This window comes from Octopus sinensis, linkage group LG7, assembly GCF_006345805.1.
Source record: "Octopus sinensis linkage group LG7, ASM634580v1, whole genome shotgun sequence".
Classification (NCBI taxonomy): domain Eukaryota; kingdom Metazoa; phylum Mollusca; class Cephalopoda; order Octopoda; family Octopodidae; genus Octopus; species Octopus sinensis.
The window spans coordinates 33,041-52,840 of NC_043003.1; the positions used below are offsets into that span (position 1 = coordinate 33,041).

The following is a 19,800-nucleotide window of genomic DNA, read 5'->3' on the forward strand; positions in this document are numbered from 1 at the left end:
CAAATATGTGCGCTTGCGCATCACAAATCCACGCATGCGTAAAACTCAGACCGGTTATTTTCAATTTTGAAAATTTTTACCTTTTCGGTGCCTGAACAATAAAATATACAAAAACAAGAGGAAAAGAAAGAAAAGAAATTACTAATTACATAAAAAAAGTTTGAATAAAAGTTCTTTCACACAAACAATAGTTTAGATTAAATAAAATTAAAAACGTCTTTAAGGGAGATAATCTTTGTCTCTGCAGATGGCGCTGCTGTAATTGTTGCTAGCTCTGAAGAAAAAATTTCCTTTGTTGCACGCTTTCGTATAAAAATAAGCGGAGCGAAACCATTGGAAGCGACCGAAATGACATCATTTGCAACATTTTCCGAGTCTGATGAAGTAGGCAAAGGTAGTGTAGTATTATTGGCTTCTTTCCCACCATAGAATTATATGTAAAATATCGATATATTCTGAATAGTCGAGTAACACGCTTCATTCCGACCTCCCGACGGCAACTTTGACTCGCCCTCCTTATAAACCCTGTTTTGTTCTTACATTTCCACGTTTTCCCCTTTTTCCAGCAAATATACCTTTAGAGAATCTGAAATATTGTTTGTATTTGAACTGATTTTTATTTTTATTTAGCGTAGGTGCAAGAAAACTAAATAATAGTTCCATTCACCCTGGTAAATATTTAACTGCAAATTCTATCTCTCCCTTTCATAAATAGCTTTGTATGTTCTGTTTGTGTACATTCCTCGTTAATGTCCGAATGCGATAGAATGGAAGGAGACTTTCTGTATAGTCACGGTGTGTGTAGAGCGTGCTGCCTGATTTCCTTCACATTACATCCTACGTTCTCAAGCATACTTCGGATAACAGAGACCGATGTACCTAGGGACGAAGACGCGATAGTCATGGTTGGGATGTCATAGACCAAGGCTCAATCATCAACGATTGCTTGATCAGAACAACTGACAAACTTTGATTCGATTTACAAAACTAATTATCGGGGCGATATGTTATTCTTGATTACAATACATAATAATATCATTTACAGGTTCAAAGTGGAGAGCTGGCAGAATCGTTAGCACGCCGGACTAAATACTTAGCGTCTTTTCGTTCGTCTTGAAGTCCTGAGTTCAAATTCCGCCACGGTCGACTTTGTCTTTCATTCTTTTGCGGTCAATAAAATAAGTACCAGTCAAGCACTACTGTCAGTGTCATCGACTTCGCCCTCCCCCAAATTGCTGGCCTTGTGCTAAAATTCGAAGCCAATATTAATTACTGGTAAACAGAAAGTTACAGAGGCGGGACATGTGTTTCTTGTATATCTTTTGGTAATGTTAAACTTGGTCAATTTTTCTCTTTTCTTGACACAAAATTCCCTTGAAGTTCGGTGTAAACAGTATTTTGCATGTTCCTCCTTGTTTTTTTGTTAACGAATGGAATAATTATTTCAATGCCTTTTTTTTTCTATTTATAAATTTTTGAATATTTTTGTAGGAGGAATTGGTTTCAGTGTGCTTCTCTAAGTGTATTGAATTTCAAGAGCGAAGTTTCGTAAAATGAATATCAAACGTAACTTCTAATTACCAAAGGGCATTTTTCGATGATTTGCAATATTACTATTTACAACAGGAAGTACATAACGTCGTTAACGATTGATAGTTTCTATAAATATTGGGTATTTATCGTCCGAAACTCTACGATTATAAATTTTGTAAGGTTCTTTAAGCTCTGTACGAATTGATGTCGCCCAACATGGTGTGTGTGGTTTGGTGAAGTGGACACTTTGAACAGATGATTCCACAAGTGAGCCCTCCTTCTATGTGAATGTATTTCATTAGATCAATCTCTGCAGTTTGAAATAAAATAGTGAGCTGTCTAATTTTGTGTTTGACCAGTTTGCATTCAATATGTGCATGCAGATGAGATTTAGTCGACTTAGTGGAGGTAGAATGTGAATGTTGTCGCTGATGCTTTCCTGATGATAGAAAGATCTAAGATCCAGAACAAATAAGAGAACATTTTATTAGGCATAAACAAAACGCTTTAAATATTTGATATATTAGGATTGTGGCAAAATGGCTGAAGGTAGTCAGCTACTTGTTCTGAAACACGGGTTCAAACTCGCTACAGGTTATTTTGTTGCGCTCTGTGTATGAAATAGTTTATCATTCCGTGTTTAATATTACCTAAAGCCATCCACCTGTCAGGAATTTGTATCACTATCAACTGGACGGGTTAAATGTGTTGTGAAATGTGAAATTTCTCCTACATGTATATGTGTGTGTGTGTAGCCTCGGTGCGCATGCGTGGACTCGAGAGTCAACTGTTAGAGACAACAGGCATGGAAGCTGACTCGAATCACTGACTAAAACTTTTTGGAAGTATTTCTTTGTTTTCTCAACAGTCTATTTAGTCATTCCCACGACACTTTTCAGTGAATTCCTGGGATCTTTTGTTTTTGAACGGCATTTTTCAACACAATTTCTAGTTAACTAAACACTTTTAAACTTCGTATACTGGTAGAATGTGTTTATAAAACATCATTTTTTTCTTGGCTTTATTGCGAAAATTCTATATGTTGTAACATATTTCGTCTTTAATTTTGAGCATTTCGGCAATTTTAACCAATCGCTGACCTCTCTTTAGGTAAATAACATTCTGTGCATAATGAATATGTCCCTCCTTTAAGAAACAGATTGGGTTTATTTACATTTGTGAAGAAAGAAAGATACCCTTCCCCTAACCCTAAATCTAAAATAGATTGAAATGCAATAAATCGATACTAGGGTTATAATTATGGGTGACAATTTCATACGACACCACTACGGAAAATGGGATTTTTTTCTAGCGGTGTCAAATAAAAATCCGGTGGTGTTGGAGGGCTTTATATTTTTTCATAGCTCCCATGGTTACCAAGATAATCTACTATAATAATACTCTTGGGGTGATGTTAGACTTGGTAGTAGGATGATGAAAATTGTACGCTGAAAAAATAAATCAAACAGCGTTTCAACTCCGTGAATAAATGTGTGCGTATATAAAAGGTGTGGGTGCATGCGCAATGGAAGTGGGATGGTTCATCTTTGTTCGCTTAGTATTTGGGTTTATATTTTGATTTGGTTGAATCTTGGTTAGTTTAAAAATTTTTTTTGTTGGTCAGTTATTTTTAGTGTTTTGACAGAAAAAAGTCATTCTAAAATTGTTTTTTTTAACGTAAGCGTGCCCAAACAAGTTGAATGCTTACACAGAGCAGGTTTTAAAGCCACATTATCCAAACCGACCGGGTGAAACCAGGCTTAGCTGCTAGTTATTAATAAACTATGCAGTTTATTAATAATTTATCTCCTTTTGTTATTGACTATTTAAAAAGAAAATGTTGACTTGGTGGTAAGAACTTTGCTCTCCAGATGCTCTACATCTGCGAACCTGTTGCCATGTCCTATGTAACGTCTTTGTAGATTGTATTAAAAAAACTGAAGTAACTTTATGTTAAACTAAAAATAATTTTGCTTGTTATGTTGAGAAGACCCATCAAGCCAAGTAAAATCACAGTTGTAGCAAATACTGGTGTCATGCAAATGGCACCTGTGCTTGTGGCACATAAGAGCACCCATTACACTCTCAGAATGGTTGGCATATGGAAGGGCATCCAGTCATAGAAACCATGCCAAATCAGACAGGAGTCTGGTGTAGCCTTCCAGCTTGCCTGCCCTGGTCAAACTATCCAACCCATGCCAGCATGGACAATGGACGTTAAATGATGATGATCCCTGACTGGCTCCCGTGCTGGTGGCATGTAAAAAGCATTATCCGAACGTGATCAATGCCAGGACCACCTGACTGGCTCCCATGCTGGTGGCATGTAAAAAGCACCCACTGTACTCTTGGAGTGGTTGGCATTAGGAAGAAACATTACCAGATCAGATTGGAGCCCGGTGCAACTGCTGGCTTTCCAGATCTCAGTTAAACCGTCCAACCCATGCCAGCATGGACAACGGACATTAAATGATGATGATGTATTGGCAACTCACAAGTAACCTAAATTAGTCTACCAATAGCCTCTAGTCATGTCATGTGACATTTAAGCTGAAGTTATTTTGAAGCAGTATCAGCTCCTGAAGAGTGTGAAGTAGGCATAGAAGATGCCCTTATTGCAGTTTCTTTACAACAGAATGCTATCATCGTCATTGTTTAATGTCTACTTTCCGTGTTGGCATGAGTTGGATGGTTTGACATGAAGCTGCCCAGACTCTAGCTGTCTGCCGATGCATGGTTTCTACAGCTAATGCCAACCACTTCACAGTGTGCTGGTTGCTTCTTAACCTGCTTTTTAACCTGAAAAGACAAGTCTGTGTGTGGGTGGAAGACAGTGATTTTACTTAGCTTGATGTGTCTTACCAAGGATAGCAAATCATCACATCTCGTGGCCCCTTTGTCATTTCCTCAGGCTCAGCATCCGAAGATCTTTTCTCACCACTTTTTCCCACATCTTCCTGGGTCTACCCCTTCCACAGGTACCCTCCACAATTAGAGCTCTCAGCACTTCTTTATGCAGCTGTCCTCATCCATACACATCATATCACTAAACCAGTGCAGTCTCCTCTCTTGCACACCTGCTTTTATACTTAGTTTTCCTCTTAAATCATTTACTCTCTTGTGCATGCACACTGACTTTACCCAGCCACTGGAGCATGCTGGCTTCATTTCTTTCAAGCGTTTGCAAGACCTCTGTAGTCAAAGCCAACATTTCACTGCCATATAACATAGATGTATGTATAAAGGCTAATTTTGTAGAAATTTCATTGGAAAATAATGAGCTCTAATTAGATGATACAATACAATAAGTACTTGCATCAAAACAGGCTCAGGTGAATGCTAATTGTTTTCATTCCAAATTAACAAACTATTGGTGCAGGTGTGGCTGTATGCTAAAAGTTTGTTTCCCAACCATAGAGTATTACTGCGACAATGCTGGGGCACCACCATGAAAAATTTTTAGTCAAGCAAATTGTCTCCAACACTTTCTTTTTTAACCTGCTACTTTTTTAACCACTAAGTTACAGAGAACTAAACAAACCAACACTGGTTTTCAAGTGGTGTAATGGAGGACATTTTTTGATTGACAATGTATTCAATGATTTAATCAGTAAATTAATGACAGATAATGCTTTGGAGATAACTACAATGTTATCTACATTATTTACATTTAATGGATATTTGTCCTCATCTTGTTTGTTGTTAACACGTTTCGGCTGATATACTCTCCAGCCTTCATCAGTTGTCTTGGGGAAATTTTGAACCTGGGTTCTCATTCCTAAGGTATTTTACGATGTTATTCAGGTCACTGCCTGGAATCAAACTCAGAATCTTGGGGTTAGCAGCCTGCGCTCTTAACCACTATGCCATATGCCCTCGGGCATGCAGAGGGTATATCAGCCAAAACATGTTAACAACAAACATGAGGACAAATATCCGTCAAATGTAAATAATTCTTCATCTCTTAAATATAGAACTATACAATATCTATTTCTTGTGTACACACATTGATGTCTGACTTAGAATTGTCCGGTTTTTCATCAAGTGACTTGGACAAAATTGCTGAAGAATGGTCAGATACTGAAACTTTAGTGAGCGTTGTTGGCCCAAAATAACCTTTAGGACTTGATGTGAAACCTGTTCAGATTTTTTAAAACTGTTTTCATTGAATTTTAATTGGTCTGATCACCAATAAAAAATTTTTATGCACAACAGATAGAAGCAGGAAACTTCGCTCCTACATGTATTGAGGAAATTTATGCACACCTAGGTATATATTCTATCTGATGAAAGTAAACAGTTTACCTGTAAATTTCATGAGGAATGAACTGCAAAAAGATTAAGGGATGGGAAATCATTCATATTTTTCTTTTTGTTTGTGATCATCTATTTTCACTATTCCCAATGTCCCAACTCATCTTCGCAATCGCCTCTCTCTGTCTTACTCTCCAGCTCACTCTCCTTGGTTTTCAAACTGGAGTATACACGCATCTGTTCTACTGATATCTGCCCCCTCTATACCTTAAATCTCTCAACTGGTATAAATCCACACTCCCTCAATACTGCTCCCCACTTGCAGTTGAGGGGTTTTTGTCTTGCAAGGTACTTGGTGACTGTTGATGCCATGCAAAAAGCAGTACATTCTACAAAGTCGTTGGTATTAGGAAGGGCATCCAGCTGTAGAGACCCTGCCAAAACAGACAATGGAACCTGAGATGTCACTCTTGGCCTTGCCAGCTCCTCTTAAACTGTCCAACCCATGCCAGCATGAAAAATGGACATTGAATAATAATTATGATACAGTTCTCTATTTAAGAGATGAGGAATTATGTACATTATTTACATTTGACCTCATCTTATTTGTTAACACATTTCAGCTGATATACCCTCCAGCCTTCATCAGGTGTCTTGAAGAAATTTCGAACCTAGGTTCTCATTCCTAAGGTATTTTTCAATGTTATTATTATTATTATTATTATTATTCAGGTCACTGCTTGGAATCAAACTCAGAATCTTGGGGTTAGTAACCCACGCTTTTAACCACTATGCCATATGCCTGAGGGCAATTATGGAGTGAATTTTTATGGCTTATAAATCTAATATTTTCCTATCCTTCCTTAATACCAGTTCCCATATGCTGCTCATATCTGCACTCGGTCTGCTTAGGAGGTTGTTGTGTTCTAGCGTATGTGCTGCCTCTTTTAGTTTTTGCATTTTCCAGTGGTGTTCTCTGTCTATTATTTTAACTTCATCCCAAAGGAGGAGGTGGTCTCCATTTTTCCATACATGGTCAGCTATATCTGATTTTTCGATATCTCCTCGTGTCACAGCTTTGCGATGTTCCTCTACACTTATTTTGAGAGGGGCGGCATGTTTCACCTTTGTATAACCTACCACAACTGCATGGGATGGAAATTTCCCCAAGACACCTGATGAAGGCTGGAGGGTATATCAGCCAAAATGTTGTGTTAGCAACAAACAAGATGAGGACAAATATCTGTCAAATGTAAATAATGTAATGTTGATGTGTCCATGTCTATTACTAATTGTATTTATTACTAGGATTTTATTACTTTTCTTTGTGTGTGTGTGTCTGTGTTGTTTTAGGTTTGCAATCAGACTGGAGTCTGGTGCAGCCTTCCAGCTTACCAGCTCCAGTCAAACCGCCCATTGTCCATGCTGGCATGGACAATGGACGTTAAATGATGATGATGAATTGATTGCCACATGTGCCAACCATTAGTGCTGACGAGCTGGCAGAACTTTTAGCACACTGGACACAATGCTCGTCAGCAGCATTTCTTTTGACTCTTAAGTTCTGAGTTCCAATTCTACCAAAGTTTCATTTGTCTTTCATCTTTTCGGGCCTTGTGCTTACAGTAGAAAGGATTATTTGCAGCACAAATAACTGCTTAAAAAAATTATCGTCTATTAAAAGTTAAACTTATCATCATTCAACCATTTCGATACCAACCCGACTGAAACCACCTCTGGCTCTGTAGTACAAATGTCTTGTTTTCATAAGTTCTGAATTAAAATCTTCCACCAAACCTAAGTCACAATTTATGTTCCTAACACTAGCTTAATGATAATGAAGTTATTTTACTAAATTCTTTGTTATATTTAAAATTAATTGAAAGAAACTCACAGCATTTCAATAAATATGGTAACAAAAGGAGTTAATGGCTGTTTTTCATGCTGGCATGTGTTGGACAGCTTGATGAACTGACAGGGCCAGGGGCCACACTAAGTTCCATAGTCTGTTTGGGCTTGGTTTCTACAGCTGAATGCCCTTCCTCAACAACTTTTTGGGTGCTCTTTACATGGCACCCCCCCACATCAATGCTTTTTTATGTAGAACCTTGGTTTTGGGATATCAGTTCTGTTGTGGTGGGTGGCTCCCCTTGTCTATAGCAATGTGCAGCATATCTCGGTTCTCTGTCATCTCCTTACAAAGGAGATGACAGCATTTTGAGAATAGCCTTTACTTTAAAATAATAACTTGATAATTTAACCCCCCTTCCCTCCCCGACCGGCTCCTGTGCCGGTAGCACGTAAAAAACACCATCCGAATGTGGCCGATGCCAGTGCCACCTGACTGGCTCCCATGCCAATAGCACGTAAAAAGCACCAACTACACATGCAGAGTGGTTGGCGTTAGGAAGGGCATCCAGCTGTAGAAACATTGCCAGATCAGATTGGAACCTGGTGCAACCTCCTGGCTTGCCAGTCTCCAGTCAAACTGTCAACCCATGCTAGCATGGAAAACGGATGTTAACGATGATGATGATTTTTTTTTATTTTAAGAAAATGCTAGTGTGAAGCTATAAAACTGAATCTAAAAAGGAAGTATATTCTATGTAATAATAAAAAAGAAATAACTTTAAAGGTTGCTGGGAATATTCCCAATCCACCTGCAGATGGATTCCACGATATTCATATTAAAGTACAGCCACATTTATCAGTTTCTCATTCCCTTTTCTTTTTTACAAATCTCAAAAACAATTTCAGTAGTTTCATATTGTGTTCTTGAGGCTGCGTACACTTTGAACAGTTGATGAATCTGAAATGTCAACTTCCTTGATTGCAATTAACTTGAGACTGCCTCTAGTTTCACGATACAAATTCTTTCATTTTTTATTGTTGATTTTTAAATTAAAATATTTCCTAATAAATTTAGTTAATTTCAGACACCAGCTTATTAATTAAAAATTTTTATGAGATACCACCAAATATTTTTTCAATTAAAACATGTGATTGTCATTAGACATGTAGTATCTGACATAATGCTAATTTATTTTTTCTGTTTTTGTTACAGATCAAGTTGATGAAGAAGAGATGGAAGTTGAGAAAGATGCTGATGCAAATGGTAACAGCAAATCAGATCAAGATACACAGGAAACATCAAGGGAAGAAAAACCCCCTAAATTATCAGAGAAAAGTGGCAGTGATAGTGTAATTAGTAACATTAAAAAGGATGATGACAGAGATGTAACGAGTTCAGAGACTGAAATTGCTGAAAAGAAGGTGACTATTAAAGTGGAAGAAAGAAGTGAAAACACAAGCTCCCATGGGGATACTGATATTTGTTCTTCAGCTGACATAACGAAGAAAGCTGATATAAATGGAAAGAAGCAAATGCAAGAAGCTGTGAAGGATTTTGAGGGTAAGAAACGCAGAGAGAACATTTTGAAGTCAGGGGATGAGATTTGTGAACAAAAGAGACCACGTATTCTTGATGCCCAAAAAGTTGAACATTCAAATACGAGTGACAATGAAGAAGGGAAGGAGGATATGGCTGCTGCTGCTGAAAGCCCTAAAGCTGATGATACAGAGATGAAGATGGAGGATGTAGAGAAAGGAAGTAATAAAAAAGTAAAGACCGAGAGTGATGATAATGAAAATTCTATGGAAGTTGATGAACCAAGTGTTGCAGGAATAATAAAAGAAGAGGATGAGAGTGGCTGCAGAGGTTTAGATCAGAAAATTACTGTGAAACAAGAAGTTAGGAATGTAAAAGAGGAGATTACAGCATCGAAAGAAGAGGTTGGTACAATGAAAGAAGGGAAGAATGGTATCAAAGAAGAAATAGATATGAGTAGTTTTAAGAAACAATTAAAAGAGGAAGATGTGAAAGATATAAAGCTTGTGAATGGGATCAAGAAACCAGAAACCATCTACAAACTGAGCTTTGATGCTGAAAAATTTATTTCAAATCAAATTTCCAAAATGGATCTTGACCAGACAAATTTGCAAAAACTTAATGGAATGAACTGTCAAGTGAAAGCCACAGAAAGTAAGTTGCTTTGTTTTTTTATGTTATATGAGGAATTAGGTTGAGTGTGGTTGCTGAATATATGAGTATTGCTCTTAAAAATATCGCATTTCATTGGGTCTGTGGTACAGAGTTAAAGGAATGATTTTTAACTCCTCATAAAGTCTAGTTTCTTCTCTTCATATGTTTATTTCCCAGAATAAGATGATTTGGTGAGGTTGTTTGGATGCTAGCGATTTGGCATGGCTGACTGTATGTAGAACCTGTTTTGGGAAATGTATCTTTTGGCATTAGAGGCAGAAATGCACACATGAATATTTACATACAGTGAGAGAGATGGGGGGAGTGACATAACAATTTATTAAGTGAACACGGGTGACATAAATGTTTTTCCTTTCCTCATATACATAAATGGGAAGGGGGAGAGAGAGAGAGAGAAAGACAACATATGCAAACATAGCTAGGTGCTTATGCACATAAAAAAGGAGAGAAACATCACAATTTATTCATTGAACATGACTCACATAAACACTTTCCTTCTCCTCAGATGCACAAAAAGAAATATGCTGACACACATAAACAGAGAGGGAGAGAAAGTCCAATGTCAAATAAGTCAGCATTGAATCAGCAGCACCAAAACATCTCTTCCCCATTATTCCTTGTTATCAACTGCTGGAGGAATTGAGAAATGACATCAATGTTGGCAGGCATCAAATATAGTGTCTAGATTTACTAAAAATAACCCAAATTTGTAATTACTAAATTATTTGAGGCTTTCAATCAAGCAGCACTATATTGTTCTGCAATCATTTCGTCTTTCTATCAGCTACATCCACTTGAGAATTAGTTATTTTTATTGTATTATAATCTTAGGCCAGGTCAGTTGAAAAGTTCTGTATTCTGACAGTGAAATTACCTGTGGTAGAACAACCTCATCATTTAAGGTCCATGTTCCTTGTTGGTGTGGGTTGGATGCTTTTACAGAATCTGATGGGCCCAAGGATCGCATTATGCTCCAGTGTCTGTTTTGGCATGCTTTCCATGATTGCCAGCCACTTTATAGCTTGTACTGGGTGCATTTTTTTCGTTGTTTGTGCAACTGGTGCTAGTGAGGTTATTATGCAGCTCACAAGACTATGAAACCTGATGTGAAGGGGCAACTTTATGTTAGGGGATGAGGGTCAAGAGATGAAAAAAAGGAGGTGAGGTAAAGCAGGTTCTTGTAGAGGAGCTACTTGCATTTAGAAGGGAGAGAATGAATCAGTTGTAGCTGCAAGCAAGTGAATAATAGTGATGATGTGTCCAGGTTGCCAGCCCTCAAGGTTAAAGATGAGAAGAAGTGGGTGGGGACAAAAAAAAAATAAGGAGTATGAGTGTATTTCTCAAACTACCCAATTAAGGACTTTCAGAATCTGGGTTGTGGTTTGTGAAATTAGAAAATTAAAAAAATTGAAAATACTGTTAGTAGAATTTGTGGAAAATTTCTGAGGGAATTGCAATGGAACTAGTTGTACCATGACTCTCAGAATGTCACTGGAAACTCCAAGGACGGCAATATGCCCTACCACAGACCCCCATCTAGCCCTTCTGTCTGGATAGAAAAAAATGCTTACTAAAAGAGCATTGATGATGAGTTTTCAATGAAACTAACTGAAAACTGATTGCACTTCCATGTGTTGATTTAGTTCTAAGTACTCAAGCATTCGTTTCAGATATTTTACTCTTCAGCTTTTAAACTGGCCATATCTTGCCTGAATATTCTACTTGTTTTATGTTCAAAGATGCCAGATCCCATCTCTCACACCAACCCTACAATGTCCTTCTAGAAATAAGCTATCATTACTGGGGTTGATCTAATTGTCTAGATCAGGCTTATTTCAACACTGTAGAACCTGCCCATTTAAGAAGACCTGTTGAGGCAAGTGAAATCGCTGTTGTGGCCGATGACAGTACCACCTGATTGGCACCTGTGCCAGTGGAACATTAAAAGCACCATTTGAGTGTGATTGTTACCAGGGCAGCTGACTGGCTCCCATGCTAGTGGCATGTAAAAAGCACCATTTGAGTGTGGCTGATGCCAGTACCGCCTGACTGGCCCATGTGCCAGTGGCTCATAAGAAGCAGATGTTGAACGATGATAATGCTAGACTTCTTTTTCTGCAGTTAAAGAAAAAAAAAAAGAAAAAATCCTTTTGCTGCGGCATCAGTAACATAGATAATGTTTACTTTTAATTTCAGGAAAACAGAGAGAAATTAGCAAAATATTTTCTGATTGTACTAACCTCTTAGCCAAATTCCGTGCTACACTGGAAGCAACTGAAGCCATGTAAGTAGTCTCTTTTAATGTGTTTTAGATGATGATAAGTATCTACAATAAAGAGTTGCCAGTACCAAGCAAGTCTTGAAGCTGAACATGAAAGTAATTCAGTCTTGTCCCCATTACATATCTTATCTGTATTCAAAGTCTGTCAGTGGTTCTCAACTGAGGTCCGCATGACCCCTGGGAGTCCATGCTAGCAAAAGAGTACATTGGGGATCAATGGTAGTATTTTAAGTTTTGATTCAAGTGTATGTGTTGCAAGAAACAGGTTTCTTGCTCTGATGTTTTACATTGTTGAACCTCTGCAAGTGAATGTGTGAAAACAAAATAAGAATTTTAGAACTAGTTTTTAAACATTGAATGACTTTGGGTTTCCACCAGAATAAAGTAATAATCAAAGGGGTCCAGAGATAAAAAATGGTTGAGAACCGCTAGTGTGCACTTGCTGGAAATAGCAACCAAGTCTCTTTCCTTCTTTATTTCCTTTGTCCCTTTCCTTCTTTTCTTTATTTCTTTCTTTCTAGTTTTGTTTTGTCTCCTTTTTTCTCCTTTTTTTTGTTTTCTCTCTTTCTCAACTTTTTATTAGTTTAAGAAGAAATAAAATAGTTTTTTTTCTTCTTTCTTCTCCCATTGATGATCAAAGAATAATTTTTCCTTTCTCTACTGTTATGAGTTTCTGGTGATTTTGTTTTCACATCACTTCGTTCTTACAGAGAATCTGAGGAGAAAGTTGGCGGCAATGTGGAAACGGTAGAAATCAGTGACGATGATGAAGTGGAATTCATTGAAACAACTTTTGAACCTGACCTTGTTGCGAACCGACCACATCAGCAGTCAGCAACGTAAGTTTATTGATTACATATCATACTGAAGTTTTCTAAAAAGAATGAAATAGTACTATACATAATTTACAAACTTTGTTGATACAAAAAAAATAAATGGCTGGTGTTAGGAAGGGCATCCAGCTGTAAAAACTGTGCGAAAACAGACACAGAAGTCTGGCGCAAGCTCTTGCCTATCCAGTTCCTGTCAAACCATCCAACCCATACCAGCGTGGAAGGTGGACGACGACTACGACGATGATGATGATGATGATGATGATGAACTCCTTTGCATTTCTTGATTTCGAATTCAAATTTGAATTACAGAATTGCCCACATCAATTAATCAGATTGGTCTTTCACCAGCTGAAATATCTCATCATCTGTTCATGCCACAATGTCGGATGATAGCAGTAATTTGTTAACTGAACTGGTTGATCCTAGCCATTGACAGTTTCTTGTCTCTTCATCTGTTTAGCATTTAGTGATGTTTGCCATTGACTCAATAAGTTTGTCTGCTGAAATAATTCATGTCCACCATTCTGCATCTGATGATTTCAGGGAAATCCTGGTTTGGGTGCTTACCAGGTGGTTGGCCTTCACTGCATATATTAATTATTTATTTTTTAGTCGACAACAAATAATGTAGATAAGGTATTGGGCTCTTGATCATAAGGTTGTGTGTTCACTTCTTGGACCACATGACACATTGTATTCTTGAGCAAGGTACTTTATTTTACGTTGCTGTTGTCTTTTCAGCCAAGAATTGAGTTCTAACGGAATGCTGGTGCATTGTTCCTGTGGCTATTCACACAATCTGTTGGGTTATCTCCCTTGCCTTGCATCTTTGTAATACCAGGAAGCTAAGTGGAAAAGGTGCTGGATGCATTGAATGAGAAAGGAAAGGGCTGCGATGAATAACTTCAATGCTTTTTATGTGGCATTTTGGTTTTACAATCTCAATTTTGTTGTGTTGGACAGGTTTTCTTGAGTACAGCAATGCACCACATATCTTGGTTGTCTGTCATCTCCTTTGGGCTTGGCATTTTCAAATTGGCCTTCAATACTTTCACTCCATGTCCTCCTGGGTCTCCCTCTTCCCCAACTTCTCTCCACTTTATGCAAGTGTCCTCACCCATGTGCCAGTGGCACGTAAAAAGCACCAACCAAATGTGGTCGATGCCAATACCCCTGACTGGCCCCTGTGCCAGTGGCAGGTAAAATGCACTATCAGAACATGATCGATGCCAGGCCCACCTGACTGTCTCCTGTGCCAGTGGCAGGTAAAAAGCACCCACTACAATCTCGGAGTGGTTGGCGTTAGGAAGGGCATCCAGCTGTAGAAATATCAGATTAGATTGGAGCTTGGTGCAGCCGCTGGCTCTCCAGACCTCAGTCAAACTGTCCAAGCCATGCCAGCATGGAAAACGGACGTTAAACGATGATGATGATGATATATATATATATATATATTTATATATATATACATACATACAGGGATTGTATTGACTCGAATGGAAAAATGTGTCACTCAAGAAGGACTTTCAACAATTTTCATGATGTTTCATATTTCAAATGCTTTTATTCAATTCATTCAGTTGTTAAACATAAATAAACATTGGAATTAAATGGTTTTGATTTACTGTCAGGTGGTTTCTGGCCAACCCTGTATATGTATTGTTTATGATGTAGTACGAAGAAACCTGCCCAAAGTAATTGGCCTGAAAGTGTGTACAGGTCTGCTCTTGGTTACTTTAGGTGAAATAAAACAGACTACATAACTCAAACCCAACAACAGAACAGCTTGCTCGTGAAATTAACATGCAAGTGGCTGAGCACTCCACAGACACGTGTACCCTTAATGTAGTTCTCGGGGAGATTCAGCGTGACACTGACTGTGACAAGGTTGGCCCTTTGAAATACAGGTACAACAGAAACAGGAAGAAAGAGTGAGAGGAAGTTGTGGTAGAAGAGTGCTGCAGTGTTTGCCACCAGCCCCTGCTGGAGCCTCGTGGAGCTTTGGGTGTTTTTGCTCAATAAACATTCACAATTCCTAGTTTGGGAATCGAAACTGCGAGTCCGCTGCCCCAAACACTGGGCCATTGCGCATCCACACAGCCCATGCATAACCTGACTCTTGTATCGATCTTACACCTGTTAGTCTATGTCTGTCTTCCCTTTTATGCATATGTTACGCATGTCCGCTTGATAACAAGTAATGATGTTTCTTGATCACGGTCTTAATATTTTTATCACAGAAATCCTTCCATGACCAATGCTTCCAACATGGACTCACTGAGAGCAGCACTAACAGAAGCACTGAACAAACAGATGCCTTCTCAGGTAGGTTTTGTCTTGAAATTTTTCTTTTACATCAGACTCTCAAGAGGTGCAGCAGTACATGGGAATCAAAAGGTGTGTGGCCTAGTGGTCAGTGTTTGCACTTGTGATCGCAAGACTGGTTTCAACTCCCAGACTGGGTGATTCATTGTGTATCTGAATAAAACACTTTATTCCACATTCATTCAATCCACTCATCTGTAAATGAGTAAATCTGTTACCAACTGGCAGAAATATGGGATCCTTGCCCCTTGCATGCTGAAGGAATAGTGTGAGTGACTCTGAGTCTTAGGGACACAACAATAATACCGAGGGGTTGGTGATGATGATATACATTGGATCCAAGCAAGCAGTGCCTCTGTTGAAATATTCCTCATACCCCCTAAATACTACTCCCTTTCTCTCAGTTGAGGGGTGTTTTGTCTTGCAAGGTACTTGGTGACCCTGTCATTGATTGTGCCACATAAAAAGCGCTCAGTATACTCTGTAAAGTGGTTGATGTTAGGAAGGACATTCAGCAGTAGAAATCCATCCCAAACCGACAATGGAATCTCGTGCAGCTCCTAGCCAACTCTCCTAACCCATGCCAGCATGGTAAATAAATCTCGAATGATGATGGCTAGACATCATGTGATGGCTATAAATGAACATTGTTGTCATACAAGTGATATTGTTCATTTGCAGTCTTCCAGGTTTTTACTTGTCTAGCTCGGAAACAAGTGAGGGCTGACAACAGAAAGGGTGTCCAGCTCTAGAAAATTTGCTTCAGCAAATTCTGTTTGACTCATGTAAGCATATGATCCAGTAAAGCACATTTGTGGGGCTTTCATAAATTAATTATAAGCATGGGTGCTTTTTACAAGGCACCATCACCTGTGCTTTTTATGTGGCACCTGCCCAGGTGCTTTTTATGTGGCAGTGTGGTTAAAAAGTTTACTTCACAACTATTTTGGAGGAATCTCATTTCAGCCACTTGTGTTTGCAATTGTACTCTTTTTGTCATTTCCCAAGCTTTTCTGGCTTACAGTAATTAAAATTCCAATGTAATTAGTTTGTAGTGGAAATATATAGTCAGAACAAGGTGTTGATGTGGCTGTGTGTATGTTATTACAAATAGCTCATAATGAGATGAAGAATAAATTCAAGACCTATATATTTACCACATAAAAATATATTTTATTTACTGGTCAATGATGATACATAGAACTGATATGTAGAATCTAGTTGAATGAAGTAATCTATGCAAGAAAGTTCAGAGATAAAAAATGTAGAAATAATAGCTAAGTGATGGTTTTCAGTCATGTGTCATAGAGAAAGAGACAGGCAGAGCAAAGACTTGAATGGCTCAGAGTCTAGTCGATTGAGAAGCGAAAAACTGGGTTAGCAAGCTGTTTTTATTAATGAAATGCTAGACATTCTAGAAACTTCTAAGAGAAACGCTAAGCTTCTTGAAAATGTGTGTCATGAGAATCAAATCTCATGACACACATGCTTCAAGAAACTTAGAGAAGGGAGGTTACTCTATAATCTTTCTTGCAAGGGAGATCATTCAACTATTTTGCTACGTAGACCACTACAAGTTGATATGTCATTGAAACTTTGTTGTTTTGTTTCATTGATAATTTTATTTTTGCCAGGTCAATCAGTCTTTACACAAACCATTCTCAGACGAGGACCGTAAACTGTAAGTATCGGTCTATCTTTCTTTATCTCTTCTTCAGTTTCTATCTCTACACCTTTCTCTCTCTCTCTCTCTTTTTCTCAAGAGAGTGATAGCTTCTTAGCATAAGCTTGACTCTTAAACGGTAGACATATGCAAGCAGGCCGATGTTACACTATTATAGAGCAACCATTAACCTGTATCAACAGGGGTGTCCTGTATCGTCTGTGTTTCGGTATGTCAGGTCTTCTCACAAGACTCTTTGTGTGGCATTGTTGAACCATTCCAATCCCAGAACTACCAGAACGATTCACAAAACTGGTGAGGCATTCTTCAGATGGATTTCAGATTTAAATTTGAAGGAGAGTGTGACTCCTTGTTTTGACACCAGGCAACTGATATTTGCTCATTTTCTGTCTTCTGTGAAAAACATGTCTAGTTATGGGAAAATATTACTTTGCTTGAAAGCAGGCGAGGGTTGGTGACAGGAAGGCCATCCAGCCGTAGAAAATCTGCCTCAGTAAACTCTGTCCAACTGATGCAAGCATGGGAAAGTGGACATTAAAACGATGATGATGTGATATTGTATAAAAGAACAACCTTATGGTTGTTGTGGTTGAATGGAGTGTTGTGAGTGATTGAAAATCCCCCGGATCCAGGTGTGGTTATGTGGGGGCTGCAGGTATTTTATTGGTGGTGGTGGTGGTGGTGGGGGGACAAGCATGACTGTGGTTCAGTTTGCTTCACAGCCATTTAGTTTTTGTGTGTGTCCACTACTGGCATCTTGGACAAGTATCTCCTTCCATCCTTTTGATCAATACCTTGTTAGTGAAAGTTGTTGGACTGAAACTGCAGATGCACGTCGTGTGTGTGAGTGAAGAAAAAAGATAAGATGCTTCCTCTGAAGAAAACTGCTACCTTGTGTGGGTTTTCTTCTGTTCGAGTTGCACAGGCAGTCTCTTGTCACTCACCCCATTATAAATACAGTGAACCAGGGATTTACGCATTATCAATGACATTGTTATTCACAAGATGAGACATAAAATAATTGTTTCTAATTTTAGCATAAGGCCAGTAATTTTGAGGGGAGGGGGCATGTTGATTACATCGACCCAAGTTCTTGACTGATACTTTGTTTTATCTTTCTGTAAAGGACGATAGGTGCAAGTGTGGCTGTGTGTTAAGATACTTGCTTTCTGACCATATGGTTCTGGGTTCAGTCCCCCATGTGGCACCTTGGGCAGGTGTCTTCTGCTATAACCTCTGGCTGACCAAAGCCTTATGACTGGATTTGGTAGATGGAGACTGAAAGGAGTCCATCATGCATATGTGAGTTCCTCCCCTACTGCTTGACCACCAGTGTTGGCATGTTTACGTCTCCCCTATCGTAGCAGTTCACCAAAAGCAACCAATCGAATGAGTACCAGGCTTTAAAAAAAAAGAAAAAGTTGCGGGTTGATTCATTCAACTAAACATTCTTCAAGGCTGTGCCCCAGCATGGTCGCAGTCTAATGCCTGAAACTGGTAAAAGATAAGGAAAAGGATGAAAAGAAATACTACCAGTTAAGTACCAATGCCTGCTGGGAAAAGATTTCACTGGTTTGGGATGGTAGAGATTGTTTCTTTGATTAGTCCTGGAACCAGCTGGATTGATTTCAGTTAATTTAATAATTAATCAGTGAAGGTGGTGAGCTGGAAGAAACGGTAGCATGTCAGGTGAAATGCTTAGTGGTATTTCGTCTGTCTTTATGTTCTGAGTTCAAATTCCACCGAGATCGACTTTGCCTTTCATCCTTTTGGGGTTGATAAATTGAGTACCAGCTGCATACTGAGATCAATTTAATCGACTGACCCCCTTCCCCAAAATTTCGGGCCTTGTGCCTAGAGTAGAAAAGAATATCTAGGTCTCTGTAAGGCGGTGAGCTGGCAGAAACGTTAGCATGCCTGGTGAGATGCTTGGCAGTATTTCGTCCACCTTTGCATTTGAAGTTCAAATTCTGCTGAGGTCGACTTTGCCATTCATCCTATTGGGGTCGATAAATTAAGTACCAGTTGAGTACTGGGGATCGATCTAATTGACTGCCCCCCCCCATATCATAATTTCGAGCCTTGTACCTAAAGTAGAAAAGATTATTAAAAGGAGGCAAGCTGGCAGAATCGTTAGCACGCTGGGCGAAATGTTTAGCGGTATTTCATCTATCTTTATGTTTTGAGTTCAAATTCCACTGGAATTTGCCTACTGGAGTTGATCTAATCGACTGCGCCTTCCCCCAAAATTTTAGGCCCTGTGCCTAGAATAGAAAAGAATATTTAATCAGTGGCTTGTTGGAGAAAACCTACCATTTGACCAAAGGGCAGCTGAAATTTGGACCAGTTAGTAAACTAGGAATTGTTTACATAAAAGGTTTGCTGTTGTACCTGAGTGCCATTTCAGTAGTTTGGATTTGGTAGACAGAAATTGTGTGTGTAGGTTACCGTCCCATTGCTTTGACATTGTGTGATAGCTATAATATTCTGTGACAACATGTCTCGTCATGAGGAAATAACTTACTTGAAAATAGGTGAGGGTTAGCAACAGGAAGGCCATCTGCTGTAGAGAAATCCATCTCAGCAAATTCTGCCTTACCTTGGAAAAGTGAACCTAAAAATAATATTACATTTTATTCTGCTTTTTTTTTAAATTTTTGTTTCAGGTTTGATATCAGTGTTGGCAGTAAGGTACTTGCTAAAAAGTTGAATGATATCTGGTATAAAGGTATTGTTCAGGAAGTAAGCCAAAAAGAACGATCGGTAAGTCAAATCTAATTTGACGAGTGTCTGAAGAAATGTATTTCTGCAGAGAATGATTTTG

General features: G+C 38.6%; 1 protein-coding gene across 4 annotated transcripts in view; it reads left to right on the top strand.

Annotated features, from left to right (window-relative positions):
* Positions 1-236: 236 nt before the first annotated feature.
* The window catches only part of LOC115213825 (histone-lysine N-methyltransferase SETDB1), a 75,529-nt gene continuing 55,965 nt past the window's right edge, over positions 237-19,800 (top strand). For 2 of the 4 annotated variants that reach the window (XM_036504417.1, XM_036504418.1), the window contains exons 1-7: positions 237-394; positions 8,852-9,829; positions 12,047-12,134; positions 12,842-12,970; positions 15,208-15,292; positions 16,927-16,973; positions 19,643-19,739. In XM_036504417.1, coding sequence (XP_036360310.1) covers positions 349-394; positions 8,852-9,829; positions 12,047-12,134; positions 12,842-12,970; positions 15,208-15,292; positions 16,927-16,973; positions 19,643-19,739 — 1,470 coding nt within the window. In that variant the 5' untranslated portion in view covers positions 237-348. Of the gene's footprint in view, positions 395-752; positions 1,326-8,851; positions 9,830-12,046; positions 12,135-12,841; positions 12,971-15,207; positions 15,293-16,926; positions 16,974-19,642; positions 19,740-19,800 lie in introns of those variants that run through there. The other 2 variants (XM_036504421.1, XM_036504419.1) reach the window with 2 other exon arrangements.